Source organism: Nicotiana attenuata, unplaced genomic scaffold, assembly GCF_001879085.1.
Source record: "Nicotiana attenuata strain UT unplaced genomic scaffold, NIATTr2, whole genome shotgun sequence".
NCBI classification, from domain to species: Eukaryota; Viridiplantae; Streptophyta; class Magnoliopsida; order Solanales; family Solanaceae; genus Nicotiana; species Nicotiana attenuata.
In genome coordinates, this window is record NW_017671639.1 from 202,732 (window position 1) to 220,185 (window position 17,454).

General features: G+C 37.0%; 1 protein-coding gene across 1 annotated transcript; it reads right to left on the minus strand.

The window, feature by feature from the left end:
* Positions 1-10,442: 10,442 nt before the first annotated feature.
* On the minus strand, positions 10,443-15,360 carry LOC109209428 (cellulose synthase-like protein E1). Its single transcript, XM_019372692.1, is given in 8 exon segments — positions 10,443-11,175; positions 11,762-12,109; positions 12,231-12,455; positions 12,570-12,779; positions 12,881-13,012; positions 13,211-13,351; positions 14,021-14,333; positions 14,947-15,360. Coding segments are annotated over 8 exon segments (2,196 nt in total). The 5' UTR covers positions 15,219-15,360; the 3' UTR covers positions 10,443-10,620.
* Positions 15,361-17,454: the final 2,094 nt, after the last annotated feature.

Consider the following 17,454-nt stretch of genomic DNA (forward strand, 5'->3'; position numbering starts at 1 on the left):
TTTGAATACCTAGTCCACTTGTTCCTTAGTAGTAGTTATTGTTTTCCAATTTAAAAGGTGAATCTTTTTTTTTTTTTTTTTTTTGCGAGGTAGAACCCCATAATTTTTTTTTGATAGCTTTCTAATCTATTGATTATATGAGTGGGTAGGGACATAATTTGAATTATATGATTGGGAATGGTATTTAGAGTTGCTTTGATTAAAGTAGTACGACCTGCCATTGTAAGATGGTTTGTTTTCCAGCCGGCTAACCTATTTTTGAAATTATATAAGATGATATGGTAGTCCCTTTTTGTGGGTTGGAGTTGAAAATAGGGAAACCTAGATATTTACCAAATGATGTCCCTTCCACCATGTTGAAAGATGACAAGATGAAATTCTTGTCATTTCCGGAGCAATATTTATAGAAGAAAATCTTCGATTTTTCAAAATTAATTTTTTGCCCCGAGTGGTCAGTAAATTAGTTTAGTAAGTCTATAATTTTATCACAGCTAGATGTTGTTATTTTGGATGCCAATATAATATCATCTGCAAAGAGTAGATGAGAAATTTGAGGTCATTTAGAATTCAATGAAATAGGTTTCCATTGGTTGTAGTCTACTGCGTTGTTTATTTGTCTAGACAACATTTTCATACACAGGATAAAGAGGTATGGTGAGAGTGGATCACCTTGCCTAACACCGCATGATGGTGTGAAAAAATTCATGGAGGATCTATTGTAAAGTATATAAGTAGAGGTGATGGACACACAGGACATAATGAGAGATATTAACTGGGGAGGGAAATTAAAGAATGTTAAGGAACGTCTTATAAAGCTCCATTCCATTCTGTCAAAAGGTTTTCGAGGTCTATTTTTAGTAGCATGCTGGGGCACTTTGATTTAGAGTTCCTAAAATAAGTTAGTAATTCTTGAACAATTATTGCATTATTCGCTGCCCTTCTATTTTTTTTGGAAAGCAGATTGAGTAGGGTTGATTAATTTGTGGAGAAAAAATTTAATACGATTAGCAATAATTTTTGCGATTATTTTGCAAAGAGTGTTGCATAAACTAATCGGTCTAAAGTGATTCATAGTTGAGGGACTCTTAACTTTTGGAATCAAACAAACGTAAGTTAAGTTTAGTTCTAGGGGTATATGCCCTTGTTGGAAAATATTTTTGCAGAAAAGAATTAAGGAGTGCTGGATTTGAGGCCAAAATTTTTGGTAAAATAATGAATGTAATCCATCTGGTCCAGGTGATTTAAGAGGTTGGAAAGATTGCACAGCTTGAAAAATTTCTTGATCAGTCAGCGGTTGTAAAAGCGTACTAGCTTCAGCTTGTGAGAGAGTATTGTAATTAGTGGTAGAATATGATTTATAAGAATTTGTGTGAGAGGTTGTATAAAGATCTTGGTAGTAGTTAGTAACTAGATGCTGGAGTGGCTCAATATCAGAAATCCAATTACCCATATAATCTTTTAAGGTGATTATTCTGTTACAGTGCCTTCTTTTTATAGTGGACAAGTGAAAAAAATCCCGTATTGGCGTCCCCTTGGTTAAGACAATTAACGCAAGATTTTAACTTCCAAAACTCCTCTTCAAGTGTGAGAATACGATTATACTGGGCTATTAGGTCCTTTTCTAGATTTTGTAGAAAAGTGCTAGTGGGGTAGTTTGGCGATTTCTGGATACCTGCTAGCCTAGCTTGAATATTATTCTTTTTTGAAAAAATATTACCAAGAGAATGATAGTTCCAGGTTTTGACTAGTGATGTAAAATTTTTTATAGCCTGAAGTGTAGGAGGGTTATGATGCCATATTTGATGAACTAATTTGGGGAATTCGTGGTGTGAAAGCCACATTGTTTCGAATCTAAAAATATTACTCTTTTTATAATGGTTGTTAGTGGGGGTTAACAATAACGGGCAATGATCGGAATGAGTTCTAGATAAATGGTGAACATGTGCTTCTGGATAAATATTTATCCATTCATAATTTGCAACTATAAGATCTAGTCTTTCTAGTATCATAGCGCCCCTCCTAGTTTATTCGTCCAAGTGTATTTACAACCCATAAATTCTAGGTCTATTAGGTTACAGTAGTTAAAACATAAGCATTAGATCTGCTCTAGTGTTGTTTAGCGTACACCCTCCAAATTTTTCATTCGAATAATAAATGTCATTGAAATCGCCCCCACTAGCCAGGGTCCTTTGTACATGTTAGCTATATGCATTAGGTTTTGCCATAATATTTTTCTCGATGATAGAGCATTGCTTGCATATATAGCCGTAAATAAAAAGGGGGTACCTTGTGGACATACCTGGATCATGCAGTGGATTTCCTGATTGGTGACAACAATTTCAGTAACATGAACTAAATTATCATTCCATAGCACCACTATGCCTCCTGCCTGACCCTCGGCTGGTGCTTAGGAGAGATTGGAAAAATCAAAATCTTCCGTAAGAGTGTGGTGATCCGTTATGTATGTTTCTAGAAGTACTACTAAGGGTGGTTGATAATAATTTAGCATGGAATGGAAGTTCCTTCGAAAATCTGGTGACTGTGCACCCCTGCAATTCCATATTACAAAATTCACGGATCTAGCTATTTGAGGTGGTTGTGGTGGTGCTGTAATCTGCTCCACCTATGTTTGATTCTCCTGGGTTGCTTGCTGGGACGTCCCCCTGAGAGTTGGTGTGATCACCATTGCAAATTTTCCTGCTTTTGGGTTCACTGGTGGCTTCATCTTGATCAGACACTTGGTCACTTCTGGTGGACAATTGAGTAGTATTTTTTTTCGTATTATTCCTTGAGGACCGAGATATGGCATGCTCCTAGCCATACTGGTTTCGTTCGTGTTTCCCTCATTTCTTCCATGACTGCTGCTATTTCCTGAGGAGTTAAAATTTCTTGTTCTCCTGGACTTGGAGATTGTGAACTCGTTGAGGTGGAGGGTGTTAGTGGTTCGAAGGGGCTCATTGGAGATAGTGGCATTGGTTGGGGTTAACAATAACGGGCAATGATCGGAATGAGTTCTAGATAAATGGTGAACGTGTGCTTCTGGATAAATATTTATCCATTCATAATTTGCAACTATAAGATCTAGTCTTTCTAGTATCATAGCGCCCCTCCTACGTTTATTCGTTCAAGTGTATTTGCAACCCATAAATCCTAGGTCTATTAGGTTACAGTAGTTAAAACATAAGCATTAGATCTGCTCTAGTGTTGTTTAGCGTACACCCTCCAAATTTTTCATTCGAATATAAAATGTCATTGAAATCGCCCCCACTAGCCAGGGTCCTTTGTACACGTTAGCTATATGCATTAGGTTTTGCCATAATATTTTTCTCGATGATAGAGCATTGCTTGCATATATAGCCGTAAATAAAAAGGGGGTACCTTGTGGACATACCTGGATCATGCAGTGGATTTCCTGATTGGTGACACAATTTCAGTAACATGAACTAAATTATCATTCCATAGCACCACTATGCCTCCTGCCTGACCCTCGCTGGTGCTTAGGAGAGATTGGAAAAATCAAAATCTTCCGTAAGAGTGTGGTGATCCATTATGTATGTTTCTAGAAGTACTACTAAGGGTGGTTCATAATAATTTAGCATGGAACGGAAGTTCCTTCGAAAATCTGGTGACTGTGCACCCCTGCAATTCCATATTACAAAATTCATGGATCTAGTTATTTGAGGTGGTTGTGGTGGTGCTGTAATCTGCTCCACCTATGTTTGATTCTCCTGGGTTGCTTGCTGGGACGTCCCCCTGAGAGTTGGTGTGATCACCATTGCAAATTTTCCTGCTTTTGGGTTCACTGGTGGCTTCATCTTGATCAGACACTTGGTCACTTCTGGTGGACAATTGAGTAGTATTTTTTTTCGTATTATTCCTTGAGGACCGAGATATGGCATGCTCCTAGCCATACTGGTTTCGTTCGTGTTTCCCTCATTTCTTCCATGACTGTTGCTATTTCCTGAGGAGTTAAAATTTCTTGTTCTCCTGGACTTGGAGATTGTGGACTCGTTGAGGTGGAGGGTGTTAGTGGTTCGAAGGGGCTTATTGGAGATAGTGGCATTGGTTGGGGTATGTGGATATACTCGTGAATCCAAGGGATTTGAGACTGGGCTTGTGGGTAGAATGGTAGGTCTGCATAGGGAGTGGGATTGTAGTGTGGCTGGTATTGAGGGAAGGGGTTCCACCATGAGTTGGTGGTTTGCATGGGCATGGTCGTCCAGTTATACTGGCCTGTCACGACCTGGATTTCCCACCCTCGCAAGTCGTGATGACGCCTACTAATGTGAGCTAGGCAAGCCAATTATGTGAACAATTTACCTTTTTACCCATTTTATATTCATTAACAATTGCGAAGTGATAACATTTAAACAGCGGAATTTAACATAAGCAGAAGAAAAAGCAATAAGCTAGCTGAACATGAATCCAATATAACTGTTTAAGTCTCGACTACCCAGGACTAGTGTCATAGTTTCACAGACGGTCTAAGAATACTACAGTTAAAGGTCTAAAAGAAATAAATACAACACTGTCTTTGGAAATGCATGAAAGAAATAGGAATAGTAGATAGAAGGAGTCACCAAGGCCTGCGGACGCCTGCAGGACTACCTCGGGTCGCCTGATGAGCAAGAATCAGCCATCCCACTGCGGTCCGAAGTTTACAACGCCGGGGTCTGCACAAAAGAGTGCAGAGTGTAGTATCAGCACAACCGACCCCATGTGCTGGTAAGTGCCAAGCCTAACCTCGGCGAAGTAGTGACGAGGCTAGGACCGGGCTACCAAATAAACCTGTACAATTTAACTATATACAGCGGAAAGAAGTACAGAAAGATACAGTCATATACGATCAAGTATAGGAGGGGGAAAACACGCTGCGGGGAAACATCAAATAGTAACAGAAGAGCAACAAATAAATATGAGGATCACCATAGTTCAATTGAAAATAGGAAGGGGAAATCATGCTGCGGGGTACAACAAGTATCAATAGGAAACCAACAATTTAGTGTAGAGAAACCGTAACACAGCTATCAATAGAAATTAGGAAATCAAAGACAAGTGCACGGTATCACCCTTCGTGCTTTTACTCTCTCTCACCAAAACAATACACCGCATCACCCTTCGTGCTTTAACACTCTCTCACCAAAATAATACACGGCATCACCCTTCTTGCTTTACGCTCTTCCTCACCCAAACAACAATCACAAGGCAAATAGGGTAATGGAATCTATAACCTCGAAATAAAAGCAAGTAACAACAGAAAATCGGTAAGTAGACGTAAAGGACAACATAACTCAATTATCAGCAAGGATCAGGGAAATCAAGGACAAGTGCACGGCATCCCCCTTCGTGCTTTTACTCTCGTCCTCACCATAAAAATCAATATAATAGGCACGGAATGGTACATCGTGCGGCACGGCATCACCCTTCGTGCTTTACACTCTTTCCTTACCATGAAACCAATATAATAGGCACGGAATGGTACATCGTGCGGCACGGCATCACCCTTCGTGCTTTACACTCTTTCCTCACAAAACAAACAATGCACGGCATCACCCTTCGTGCTTTAACTCTCTTTCTCACCCAAACAACAATCACAAACAATAGGGCAAGGGAATAAATAAAATTTGTAATAAAGATCCCGGCAAGGGAGCGACAATTCAACAAATAAATCCCGGTAAGGGAACAACATTAGTAATATCAACATCCCGGCAAGGGAGATAACCAATAAATCAACAATAGCCCGGCAAGGGTTTCAACATAATAACTTCTTTTCTTTCTCACCTTTACTTCACAATTCACTTCATAACTCGAGCCCATGCTCTAGAGATTCAATTATCACTTACACTTTCACAATTCGTTACACAACTTGAGCCAACGCTCCTTAAATGTTCATAGGTCACAATTCCTTCCACAAACTTTACACAACATATAGAAACCATCACCAAGACATGAAAGGTACAACGAAGTCATGAAAATCACAATATAAGACCCACGGGCATGCTAGACACCAACGTATAGATACTCGTCATCATGCCTATACATCGTACTCAACAATTACCACATAGCAAATAGGACTCAACTCCTAATCCCTCAAGCTAAGGTTAGATCAAACACTTACCTCGAACTTCCACGGCCAACTCAAGCCTCAAACACCGCTTTTCCTTTTGAATTTGGCTCCAAATCAATTGTATCTAGACATAATCGACTTAATAACATCAATAAATGCTAAACAATTCAATTCCAATGCTTAATTATAGCTTTCCCATCATTCTTCCCAAAAAGTCAAAAATCGACCCCGGGCCTGCTTGGTCAAAATACGAGGTTCGGACCAAAACCCGATCACCCATTCACCCACGAGCCCGAATATATAATTTGTTTTGTAATCCGACCCCAAAACGAGGTCAAATTCCCAAATAATCAAAAAGCCCTAACTCTACCCAAATCCCTAATTTTCTACCCTTTAATCTCATGTTTTAGGCTTAGAAATCTAGTGGTTGATAAAAATGAAAGAAAACGAGCTTAAGATTACATACCTATGAGGTTATGGTGAAGTTCCTCTTCAAAAATCGCCCAAGAGGTGTGGAGAAGATGAAGTTTATGAAAAATGGAGGAATTCCCGTAATGCATTCTGTTTTGAACTAAAAAAATAACTGGGCAAGTTTGTTCTATGCGATCGCGGACAACACATATAAATCATATTGAACCTGTACCGGGCTCCGGAATCATAATGCAGGCCCGATACCACAGGTTTCACATAACATTTCACTTTCAAAATCCTTTATATTTTTCAGAAAATAATTTCTTTTAAAAATTTATTTCTCGAACTTGGGACCTCGGAATTCGATTCCGGGCATACGCCCAAGTCTCATATTTTTCCATGGACCCTCCGGGATCGTCAAATCACGGGTCCGTGTCCGTTTACCCAAAATATTGACCGAAGTCAACTTAAATGCATTTTTAAGTCAAAATTTATCATTTTTCACAGATTTTTATACAATAGCTTTCCGGCTACGCGCCCGGACTGCGCACGCAAATTGAGGTGATGCTAAAAGAAGTTTTTAAGGCCTCGGAATGCAGAATTCATTTTAAAAATAAGTAAAGGTCATCACATGGCCGTAAAAGGTCATCGCCACTGTCATTACCTCTGTGACTATCTGTGCTAAGTCTTGAGGGTTTTGGAGACGTACTATGATCTCCTGGTTGTTCACGATCATGGAGAATGTCAGGGCATGATTTTGTAATCCCATCTCCAATCATGATTGAGGAGGTTGAAATGGATTTGGAGCTTGTGATGTGTATATCGCTGGGTAAGTGGTTGGAGGGGTGTGTGTGTGTGTGTGTGTGTTGTATTTCATGGTTTCTGGGTTGAGGAAGTGAATGTTGACTGGCCTGAATTGCATTAAGGAGGGTCGCTGATGTTGGGTTCTTAGTGAAAAAGATGGAGTGTTGTGTCCGTGCATGGTTATAAGTTGTTTGTGGTGTTGAAGGATTAACAATAATGTGTGAAGGAAGTGGGATTGGTAATTATTGTTGAGTATTAGTAATATTTGTTGGATTGGCTGGTTGAGGCAGTTGTGATTGAGTGGAAGGGGAGGTTTCGTATGGATCGGGCTTCTCACGTGGGTTGGGATGCAGGGAAGTGGTGTGCATGGAAAGATGATTGGTTTCGTTTTGTGGTGAATTGGGCTTAGGAAGAGATTGGGAGGGATCATGATGGTTGTTTGTAGTAGTGTGTGGCCTGGGAATAAAATTTGTGGAGTGCATGGTAGGTGTTGTCTGATTGGGTATTTCGGGTGGTGGTGCCAACGTGGCATTGGTAGAAATAGGATGAGTGGCAGTAGGGTTACTATTTGCTCTAGAATGGAGTGAAGTAGGGTAATTATCAGGGTGATTTTCTAGTGGTGGATCGAGTAGTGTTGTAGCTATTTGGGCCGACCCGTTATTAGTATCCATGTGTTGTAGCTGAGCCACTATTTCTTCTATTGGTCTTGTAGATTTGTCCACTAATTTATGAGTAGGTGTTTGACCTACTAGGTCATTAGAAGAAGTTAATGAAGCAAAACTATTTTTTATTGTTAATAAGTTGTTGTTAGGTATAACATTTGTTAATTGACTAGTAATAGGAATTGAGGATTGCGTACCTTTGTCATAGTCAGCTGGCTGGTGCCCGGATGGTGAAGTGGTATCTTTGGTGATGTGAATTGCTGCATGTTGGCGTAGCATAGATTTGGGTTGCTTTTTTGGAGAAGTACCCTTCTTCCATTCAGAGTCTAGATGTTGTAGATCCATTGTTTCCCGTTCATCAGAAGAAGAAGTGGTGACTGTTGGTGTTGGTAGAACTGGTGTTGTGAGTTTCATAGGGCAATATATCGTAGTATGGCCAATTCTACCACAACGGACACATAGCATATTAAGTCCTTCATAAAGGATTTGCTGGCGATGATTCCCTATAAATACAAGTGATTTTATTGGTTGTTCAAGAGGAACTTCAATACATATTCGAGCGCATCTTCCTCTTGATGCAGATGGCGTGCATATATCAATTTTTAGTTGCTTACCCAATTCATTTCCAACTTGTTGTAAGATATGAGTATCATAGAATTCAATGGGTAATTCTGGTAGCCTAAACCAAATGGCCGTGTAAGTAAGTTTGGATGTGGATGCTAGAAACTTAGGTTCCCATCTTCTAACTTATAGAAAGTGGCCTAACACAAACCATGGCCCCTCGTATAGAGCTTTTGTCATATTTTCTTCTTTTTGATATTTGATTAGGAAGAAGTCATTACCTAAATCAATGAGGCCAAAGACTCTGTTGGTTTCCATAAGTGTTGCAATTTTTGCTTGAGGGTTAAGTGTCCCACTTTTCTGCCAAAAACTTTAATTATAATGGAGTATTTTCAAGGAGAGTAAAGCCATGTTTTGTCTTCTGTGGAAAGTGGAAGGAAGTTGTCTGAATTGTTGGCTGCTATTGTTTCTTCCGACATGTGAATGTGGTATTGGGTATCAGTGATGGTTGAAATTGAGGCATCATTACTGTTGAGTAATGTTTGGAGGAAAAAAGGGGTTTTCTGGGTGGTGATTGGTTCATCAATATTCATAGAGTGTAAGTCAGGTGGATCAGTGTTGGGAATTGTAGTAGTGTCGGTCATTTTGTGGTTGATTACAGTGAGGAGGAAGATAGGAAGGAATAAAGTCTAGTGAGAAGTTAAGTTTCTCTCTCAACATCTCTTCACAAATGGCCAGTGATGATGTTTCACACTCTTCTTCTTGTGATAAGTGCCGTAATCGAATTGACTTGATGCAATAAAATAGGAGTTTTAATAAATTACTAGTAATAAATAATACTTCACAATATAAATTATAATATTACGAGTTCAAATCTAATGTTTCTTTACGCTTTCTAGTAACCCTTTACAGCTTGTTTGGATAGTTGTTACATGTTGCATTGTATCGTACTGTTACTTTAAATATAATGTTTATTTTGATTGTTACTTAAATCTTATTGTATCGTATCGTTTAAATCTGTCACGTAACGACAGAAAAATGCCACTTTATGGAACGACCGATTTGGTGTGATCGCATCGTTTTTTTTTTTTTTTTTCTCTCATCTTGCCTTTTTTTTTTTTTAATTATTAAATAATCCTATTTAACCTTTATCCTACCTTTTTGTATAATAGTATTACCCTGTACCTTACTTTTTCTTTATAATATTGCAAATTTATTCTTCATATTGTTGGCGCATAACAACTCTCCAAACAGTTAGAAGAAACGAATTACAATTCTTTCTTTACTTTTTTGTAAGGATTAAAATTGATATCTTTGATACTCCATAATCTAGTTTATGTCAAAAAACTAATAACTCAAAATTGATCATGTAAAGTCGTCTAAGTCTTGTGAAAACAAGTGCTCCCACAAGGAAATTTAGTAAACCTAATCTTTTACGTAATATAATTCTAGTATTACTACTCTAGTATTTTTAGTCATAGATGGCAATTTGTTTGGAGTACATGATACACTTTACAGATTAATATCAAGTATTAGTATCTAATGTAGCAGTAAGATGTGACAGATTCAAGTTAATCCCTTTTTTCAATAGAAAGACTTGTATCTAGTCATCAAATTGTTCAGTTCTCCTTCCTTTTTTCTTTTGGTATTTGAGGGCAATTTTCCTAACAAAAAAATCTTCTTCTATCTTTTCTCATTACATGCATTACTACATTCTTTATTTTGAGCACTATTCAAAAAATTATGCTCCACTGAATTCCTCCTTTTTTCTGAAATAAGAAATCATTGACTCTATGTTATACGGACTCTCCAAAATGTTATCGTGCGCGTGTCGGATCTTCCAAGACACATATCCAGTGAATATTTTCGGAGAGACCGAACAACATAGCTTTGACTACATTGCTTCGTTATATTCAGATGTTACAAAAAGAATAAAAGAACAAAAAACATCTTGCCTGGCATATAAATGACAAAACATCCAATCCTTTTGTTTTTTGTTTTGTTTCTTTTCTCATTTGTTTTTCCTTCTTTTCTGCTAAATAAAACGGGAACATTTTATCTCATGATTCCATAATTAGAGAATATTGTTGCTACAAAGATCCAAAAGGTACTGTACTAGTAATACACATATGCAACACATGAAAGTGCAAAAATAACTGACTGAACTAGAGTGGAGCTAGGAATTTTGCCCTTGTCTTGCCTAAAGAAGAGACCATTGTATAAAGGCAAGTTAATCAATACCAGAAACCCACACAACAAAATTTGCAAAGCCATAGTATCAAATGCATATTTCAATCCCACTTCTCTGGTTATGATCACTTCTTTCACTAATCCCACAAGGCATAAAAGATTGAGCATTGCCAATGTTGACAAAATGGTAAGCATAGGTGAAGCATTTCCAAATTCCATTTTTTCTTGCTTGTATCTCAACAAAACATCCTCATCAGAGACTTTTGGAGTGACAATGAATGTTGAATTAGAAGAACCAAATAACTTCAACATGACATCAAGAAAGGCAAATATGTAAGAGCTTGTTCTCTTATAAAGCCACATTCTTAGTTCATTCCACCATCCCAAAATCGTTCCACCACTCCACAGAAATTCAGCAGAACTGCATATTAGTTCCGCGATTATCACATAAGCAAATGGCAAAAACCATTTGCTGGAAACCTTCATAAGATCAGAAGGAGAATTTGTCAATTTCTTTTGAAGGCCAGTACTTTTGCTTACCATGTGCTTTTAGTGCCAGTTATTACTAAATATTAGCATTTTGTTCCTTATTTGTTTGTATCAAACCATAACGGGATAGTGAATTTTTATAGAATGAGATCAGCTATTGTATGTGTATTTTGCTAACAATATCATTACCTCTAATGAGATTACTTCAATTTCGACACATTTGAAGTAAGGTTTTTATAGTGGAATTCTGCTATTCTTATTCACTCAACTTGTAGAGAAATCCAAGACTGGAACTATTGATGACTCGACATTAGTTCTAAAGTAATATGGATTCACACCAAGGAGAAACGGAATAAGTTTCTAATTTCCAGAATCGTCTTAGCTAAACCAATAGGATTCAATTTCTTTTTTCCATTCTCCCTCCAATTTAAAATGCATTATAGGGAGAAAGACCAGAAACTCTACATTGAATGTGGCTCATAACCACTACTAGTGCAGTGAGTTATTAAACAAGACTGACATGAAAGCTTATGTATGATATTGTCAGAAAAATGTGATGATTAAGGGATACAAATACCTATGGAAACAAGGAAATTCCTTTGAGTAGATAAAGGGAAGGGACGATGGAGTAGTAGAGTGTCGCAACACAATTAGGAGACCAGAGGCAGTAAGTGAGATACCCCAACAGAAGGCCAGGATTGAGCTTTCCGAGTCCATACCAAGCTGGGCTGTACTTTGAAAACAGAATCATTAGATCGCCCTCGGACCATCTCTTATGCTGCACTAATGTCTGATCCAAAGTAGTTGCAGTAACCCCTAAAAATCCCTTCCTTTCTGGTTTATAATAAACAGATTTCCAACCTTTGCACTGAATTGTCAACCCGGTCAATACATCTTCAACTGGGCACCCGTACTTCAAACCAATCTGCCATGTTAATAAAGTTCACAATGAGTCAGTTGTTGAAGTGTGTGACCATCTAACCTAAATTTTAAGCTTTTAGAGATAGCATACTATTATTTGCGTAATCACGTCTTCAACTTCATACCTCGTTTCCCCATTGAGTATTTTCCTCATACGTGCAACTTGCTAATATTTCTAGTCTTTCTTCCAACTCGTGCACATTTTCTTCCATTTTTCCAGGACGTGCACTCTTCAAATCAATCTGAGCATCCTTGCTAAACTCTCTACCACAAAGGGTGTCTCTCCTATGAAAGCAGCCAGTTCCAGTATACAGAGGGCCTCCATTACCATCCATACCATGGAATTCCACCTTAATTTGATGTAAATAATGGAGAAGAAAAATTCATTTAACGACACTAGCATGAGTATTTTCAACACACATTGAATGATTCAGGAGATGAACAAAAATGTGAGATGTACTGACCCCATCGATTACTCTTAGAGAACCATAAAGTTCATTTTTAGTGGTATTTTCGAAAGATTGTGGAAACTGCACAAATGCAATTTCATGACTTTTTTCTTCATCCATAAAGAAGCAAAGAGTATCTTGAATTGAGTTTGAGTTGTTTGAGTACATATCACAATCTACATTTAGAATTATTGGCCCATTGCTGATCTCTGAGGACACCCTGATCTGAAAGTTTTAGTACAAAAATTATCCACATTATTCTCCAAGATTTCATGAAGAAACAAAAAAACTTACTCACTTATGTGATGAGAAATTGGTAAACATACCAATGCATTCATCGCCCCAGCTTTGAAATTATGGAAGTGCTGGGGACGCTTCTCCCGAGCCAAGTAGACCAAAGTTGGCAGTATTACTCCGTCAACGTCCTTTGTCTCTTCATCTCTGCTGTCACTTAGTATCTGGTTCGAGAACGAAAGAGAAATAAATAAAACCAGATAACTAAAGCTACATGAATTCAAGCCAGTAGGTGATAGTTCAGCTTGTTAACATGTAGCCTAGCATCAGCTAAGATGATAAATCAGCTCGGATGAAAAGAACCGAGAACAAGTCCTGGCTTGCAACACTAATTTTGATAATTTGCTCCTTTCCTTTCCTACCTGCAAGATGGAAGCATGGTTTCCCTTGGATGAATATGAATCCCATTTGGAAAATCCTGTATGCTCTAATTTTTCTTTATCTGGAATTACTCCAGCTCTGCATACAACTTCAATTCTGTTTGCCATGTCGTCATATAATCTCTGAAGCATTAAGAACAAAAACTGGCTATCAAACTGTATATATTCCACAGCATTTTAATCATTTCACCTACTAACTGGCTAGTAGTAAGATATATGCTTGGACTTTTTTGACAATTAGAACAACTTTCTCGTAAGTAATAACTGAGACAGATTATTAAAAATAATCAATGGTGCTTACTACATACAAAATCAGAAGCATGAAATTAACAAAATGTCACTCCTATAGTAATTTTGCACATGATGGTCAGTTATTTAATTGTTGAAACTAGATTAACGCTTCTTACAGAGAGGGCACTAAATTCTCAACTTTTCTGATGCAATTCATCATCAAGTAGTAGGTAATGGAACAAAACGAGCAAACGAAAAAGAAAAAAAACAAATATACAGATCCCCCTAAGGTGGTTGGCAGAATCATTCACCTACTTTGTTGCATTTGTTACTTTAATAATTGAAAGTTCAACAACTTCATCATTTGGTTCAATAACTTCCAATGAAACAAAACAATGCTTTAAAGTTTAAAACACTTTCATCCTCTAGGATAATGCAGAACAGGCAAAGCCTGAACTGCTATTCCAGCTAAAAATAGGATAAAAACCACTCCTGCTGTTTGATGGTGGTGTTCGACTAAAAAAGAAAACGATGTCAAGTTGAATAGAAATGTTTGAATACCTTTATTTCGGAAAAATGTGCATCAGATTGAGCAGATGCAGACAAAGACGTAAAATAGGCAGCTGGGGATCTTGGCTCAATATTGAAATTCTTACAATAGGGAAGCCAATGCTTTGAGAAGCGAGAAGCCTCTAGCAATGCATAAAAGGTAAGCGCAGAGCCAGCATCATCTGAGAGATAAACACTAAGTTTTTCTGGTGGATAATTGTAAGACATGACTGATAAAACTGTATTGATCACCATAATTGGTGGCTCTATCGCAGGATCAGCTGTGCACACAAATACATCTACTCTTGGCAACTCATTCTCATACCTGTTTCATGGACAATAGTAGTAATTAACTAACTAAATAAAATCATGCTTTATCTAACAATTTAAATTTTCAGATGATATAGATTACAAAATTTAACATATTGTCAAAGCAGGCACTGAGTTCAAATCTCATCGTCACTCTTCATCAAAACAAAGTTCCACATGCGTAGCCCAGATCATAATTAAGTGGTAAATAAAAGTGTATTTTTTCCTACAGTTAAAACATTTGCATAAAATTGTGACACCCTAGGCTAATCCACATGGACAAAACACGGGTTAGATGCTGGATATATAAGCAGACAGACATTAGATCCGAGTGACGCGTTTTAAACCCGTGAGGGCTAGGCCTAGAGCGGACAATATTACTAGCGGGTTGGGCGCTTACAGATGGTATTAGAGCCACTCCGAGTGCAACCTTGAACGGTGGCGGCAAATCTTAGCAGGTGTACATGACATCCTAGGCGAATCCCACATCGATAAAACACGATAGACATGCTGAGTATATAAGTAGACAGGATTTAAACCCTAGTGATACGTTTAAATTCTGTGAGGAGCTAGGCCCAAAACGGACAATGTTACTAGGGTACTTGGACTGTTACAAAAATGATTCTTACCTTTGTAAGAGCCTGTCTCTAAATGTGTGGCGAAGAGTTCTGTTCCAACGAAGAGATTGAGTGAGGAGCCAGTAAAACCCGAACCATAGTTCAGCACCAAACATTCCAATCCAACCCAATCTGCCATTTTCGCCTGGTTTTGGTATGTTATATAATCTGTAAGTCCAAATCAAGATGATTCCACAAAGCAAAGAAGTGGCAAATAGCCTATATATTATCCTGCCCTTTGCCTTCTTGGTCTCGAACAAAGGCTCATATTTTGCCTTTCCCATATACCTTTCTCTAGATATTTTGATGATTCTCTTCTTCTCTATATATACTACTCCTAGTTTCTCTGTGTGCTTGTGTTTCTTACAAAGACAAAGAGAACTATTGCGTTTGTAGTGACGTTTTACTGATTACTGCAGGAATTCAACTATGACAGCTGAAGATGAAACATTTCTTTATTATTATTATTATTATATCCTAAGAAGATGATAAATCATGAAAGGTGGAGGGGATAGGAGCTCTGTCGATGTTAGCCAATAGTTTGCTAAAACAACTTTCAAAAAATGGGGCAACTTGAAATTATAAATTACTATTATTTTTTAAGATATCTATCTGGTTGGGGCCTCCATGTGACCCCCACGATTGGTGGTCGTGGACTAACAAGTGCGTCAAATTTACCAAAGTAGTAGTAGTACTCCTTCGATTTAAATTATATGATGACTCAAAAAGTAATTAAAAAGATAATTTTTTTTAATTTAATCTTAAATATACTCTATAACATTTGAAATTTGTGATCTTAATTTTTTTATAATATTTGTGTAGTTATAAAAATTTCTCTTTAAAGTAAAATAAATAATATAAAGTTAAATTAATTTTTAAATATACGAATATATTTATTTAATAAGAAAAACAATGTCATATAAGTTGAACGTCTATTTCCAGAAAAGGACATGTGAAGCTGCATTTTGTAAAGTAACTGAATACCTTATAAAGCCCTTTGATGGGACAATTACTCTTTCAATTGTCAACGTTCTTGACAATTGATGATTCAAATAATTTCAGAGATATATGATGCTGCTATATTTTTCTTTTCTTTAACTTTGGAGAGAGTTGAAGAGATTCAGCTTTAAAATCTGTAAATATCGTGAAGTAAACAAGTTATGTGATCACGTTAGCTTGACACATGCAAACCAATATTGTTGCTGCCACGACGCAGATGAAAAAATGGAACCCTCTTGAATATTCAAAAATAAAAATATAAAATATAATAAAATTATTCATTATATGAAGGATACACAAGGTGCTATTTATAAATTATGCTCCTTCACAATTTTAAAATTAAAAAAATGATCTTTTCAGATCTCTTATGTATAAAAAATAGATCTCTTACGTGTAAAAGTAAATCTATCATGTATAAAAAAAAAAAGGAAAGATCATAAAATTAAAATAAATTTATACAAAGTCATGAAACCAATTGAGGTCTGAATGCACAATTGAATAATGCATCATAGCAAACAGGTCATGATGTGGCTTAATGAACTTACCTTTATAGGCAGTATGGCGTGTTTAAACTATAAATTCTACAAATATTCATTTCTTACTTAATAATCGTGCTCAATCGACTAGATTCATATAAATTAAAACGAAAGAAGTAATAATAGTACCTGTTAGTGTGGAGTTCATGAGTGATTTCAATACTAATTAAGGTACTTGATGGTCGTGAGTTTGAGCTAGTTTGGAAGAAAATCTTAGTAGGAAGCCTTGTGTCACTGATCGTCGAAAATCTTTACAAAATAAATGATATTCCTTTTTTCACAGCTTAAAACTCCTCAATAATTAATGCTGAGATATCTAACCCTAGCCGTTCTTCAGACGATTTAAAGTCTATCTTTTAACACTTGTAGTGGTGTTTATATAGACAACGCTAGAGTTAAAGCTGGATTGACTAAATGGCCTCACAATAAGCTAGAACTCCGTATGGATGTACTATGCCCAAAAAAATATAGTTTCCAGCAAAAAAAAAAATTTACAATAGAAAAACAGAAAAGAACACATCCAACACTAACATAACTAAATAAACGGCTGATAAGAAAACAATCCCCAAATCCTAATAAAACCATTATTGAGACATTGGTATACAGGTGACATGTAACTTACATGTAGAGGCGGATCTACTTTATAAGGTAAGGATGGTACGCCACCCACACACTGCAGGAAAATTTTGGCTATTTATGTAAATATCTGTAATAATTAGTATAAATATTGAATGGCACCCACATTACACAAAACATCTCTGGGTGCCACTGGTTCATAAAAGCCGCTACAGTCCTTCATCTTATGATGTACCCGGGTTCGATTCAAGTCCTTACAATGAGCCATAGACAAATTTTATAAAAAAACTTTTTTCGATATGCAATTCAATTGATTTTATTTAATATATGTAGAAATTAATCTATTTTTAGCAAAATATCTAATTGGAGGCGCTCTTTCAAGAGTTAATGATTTTTCTGTTTGTTTTTC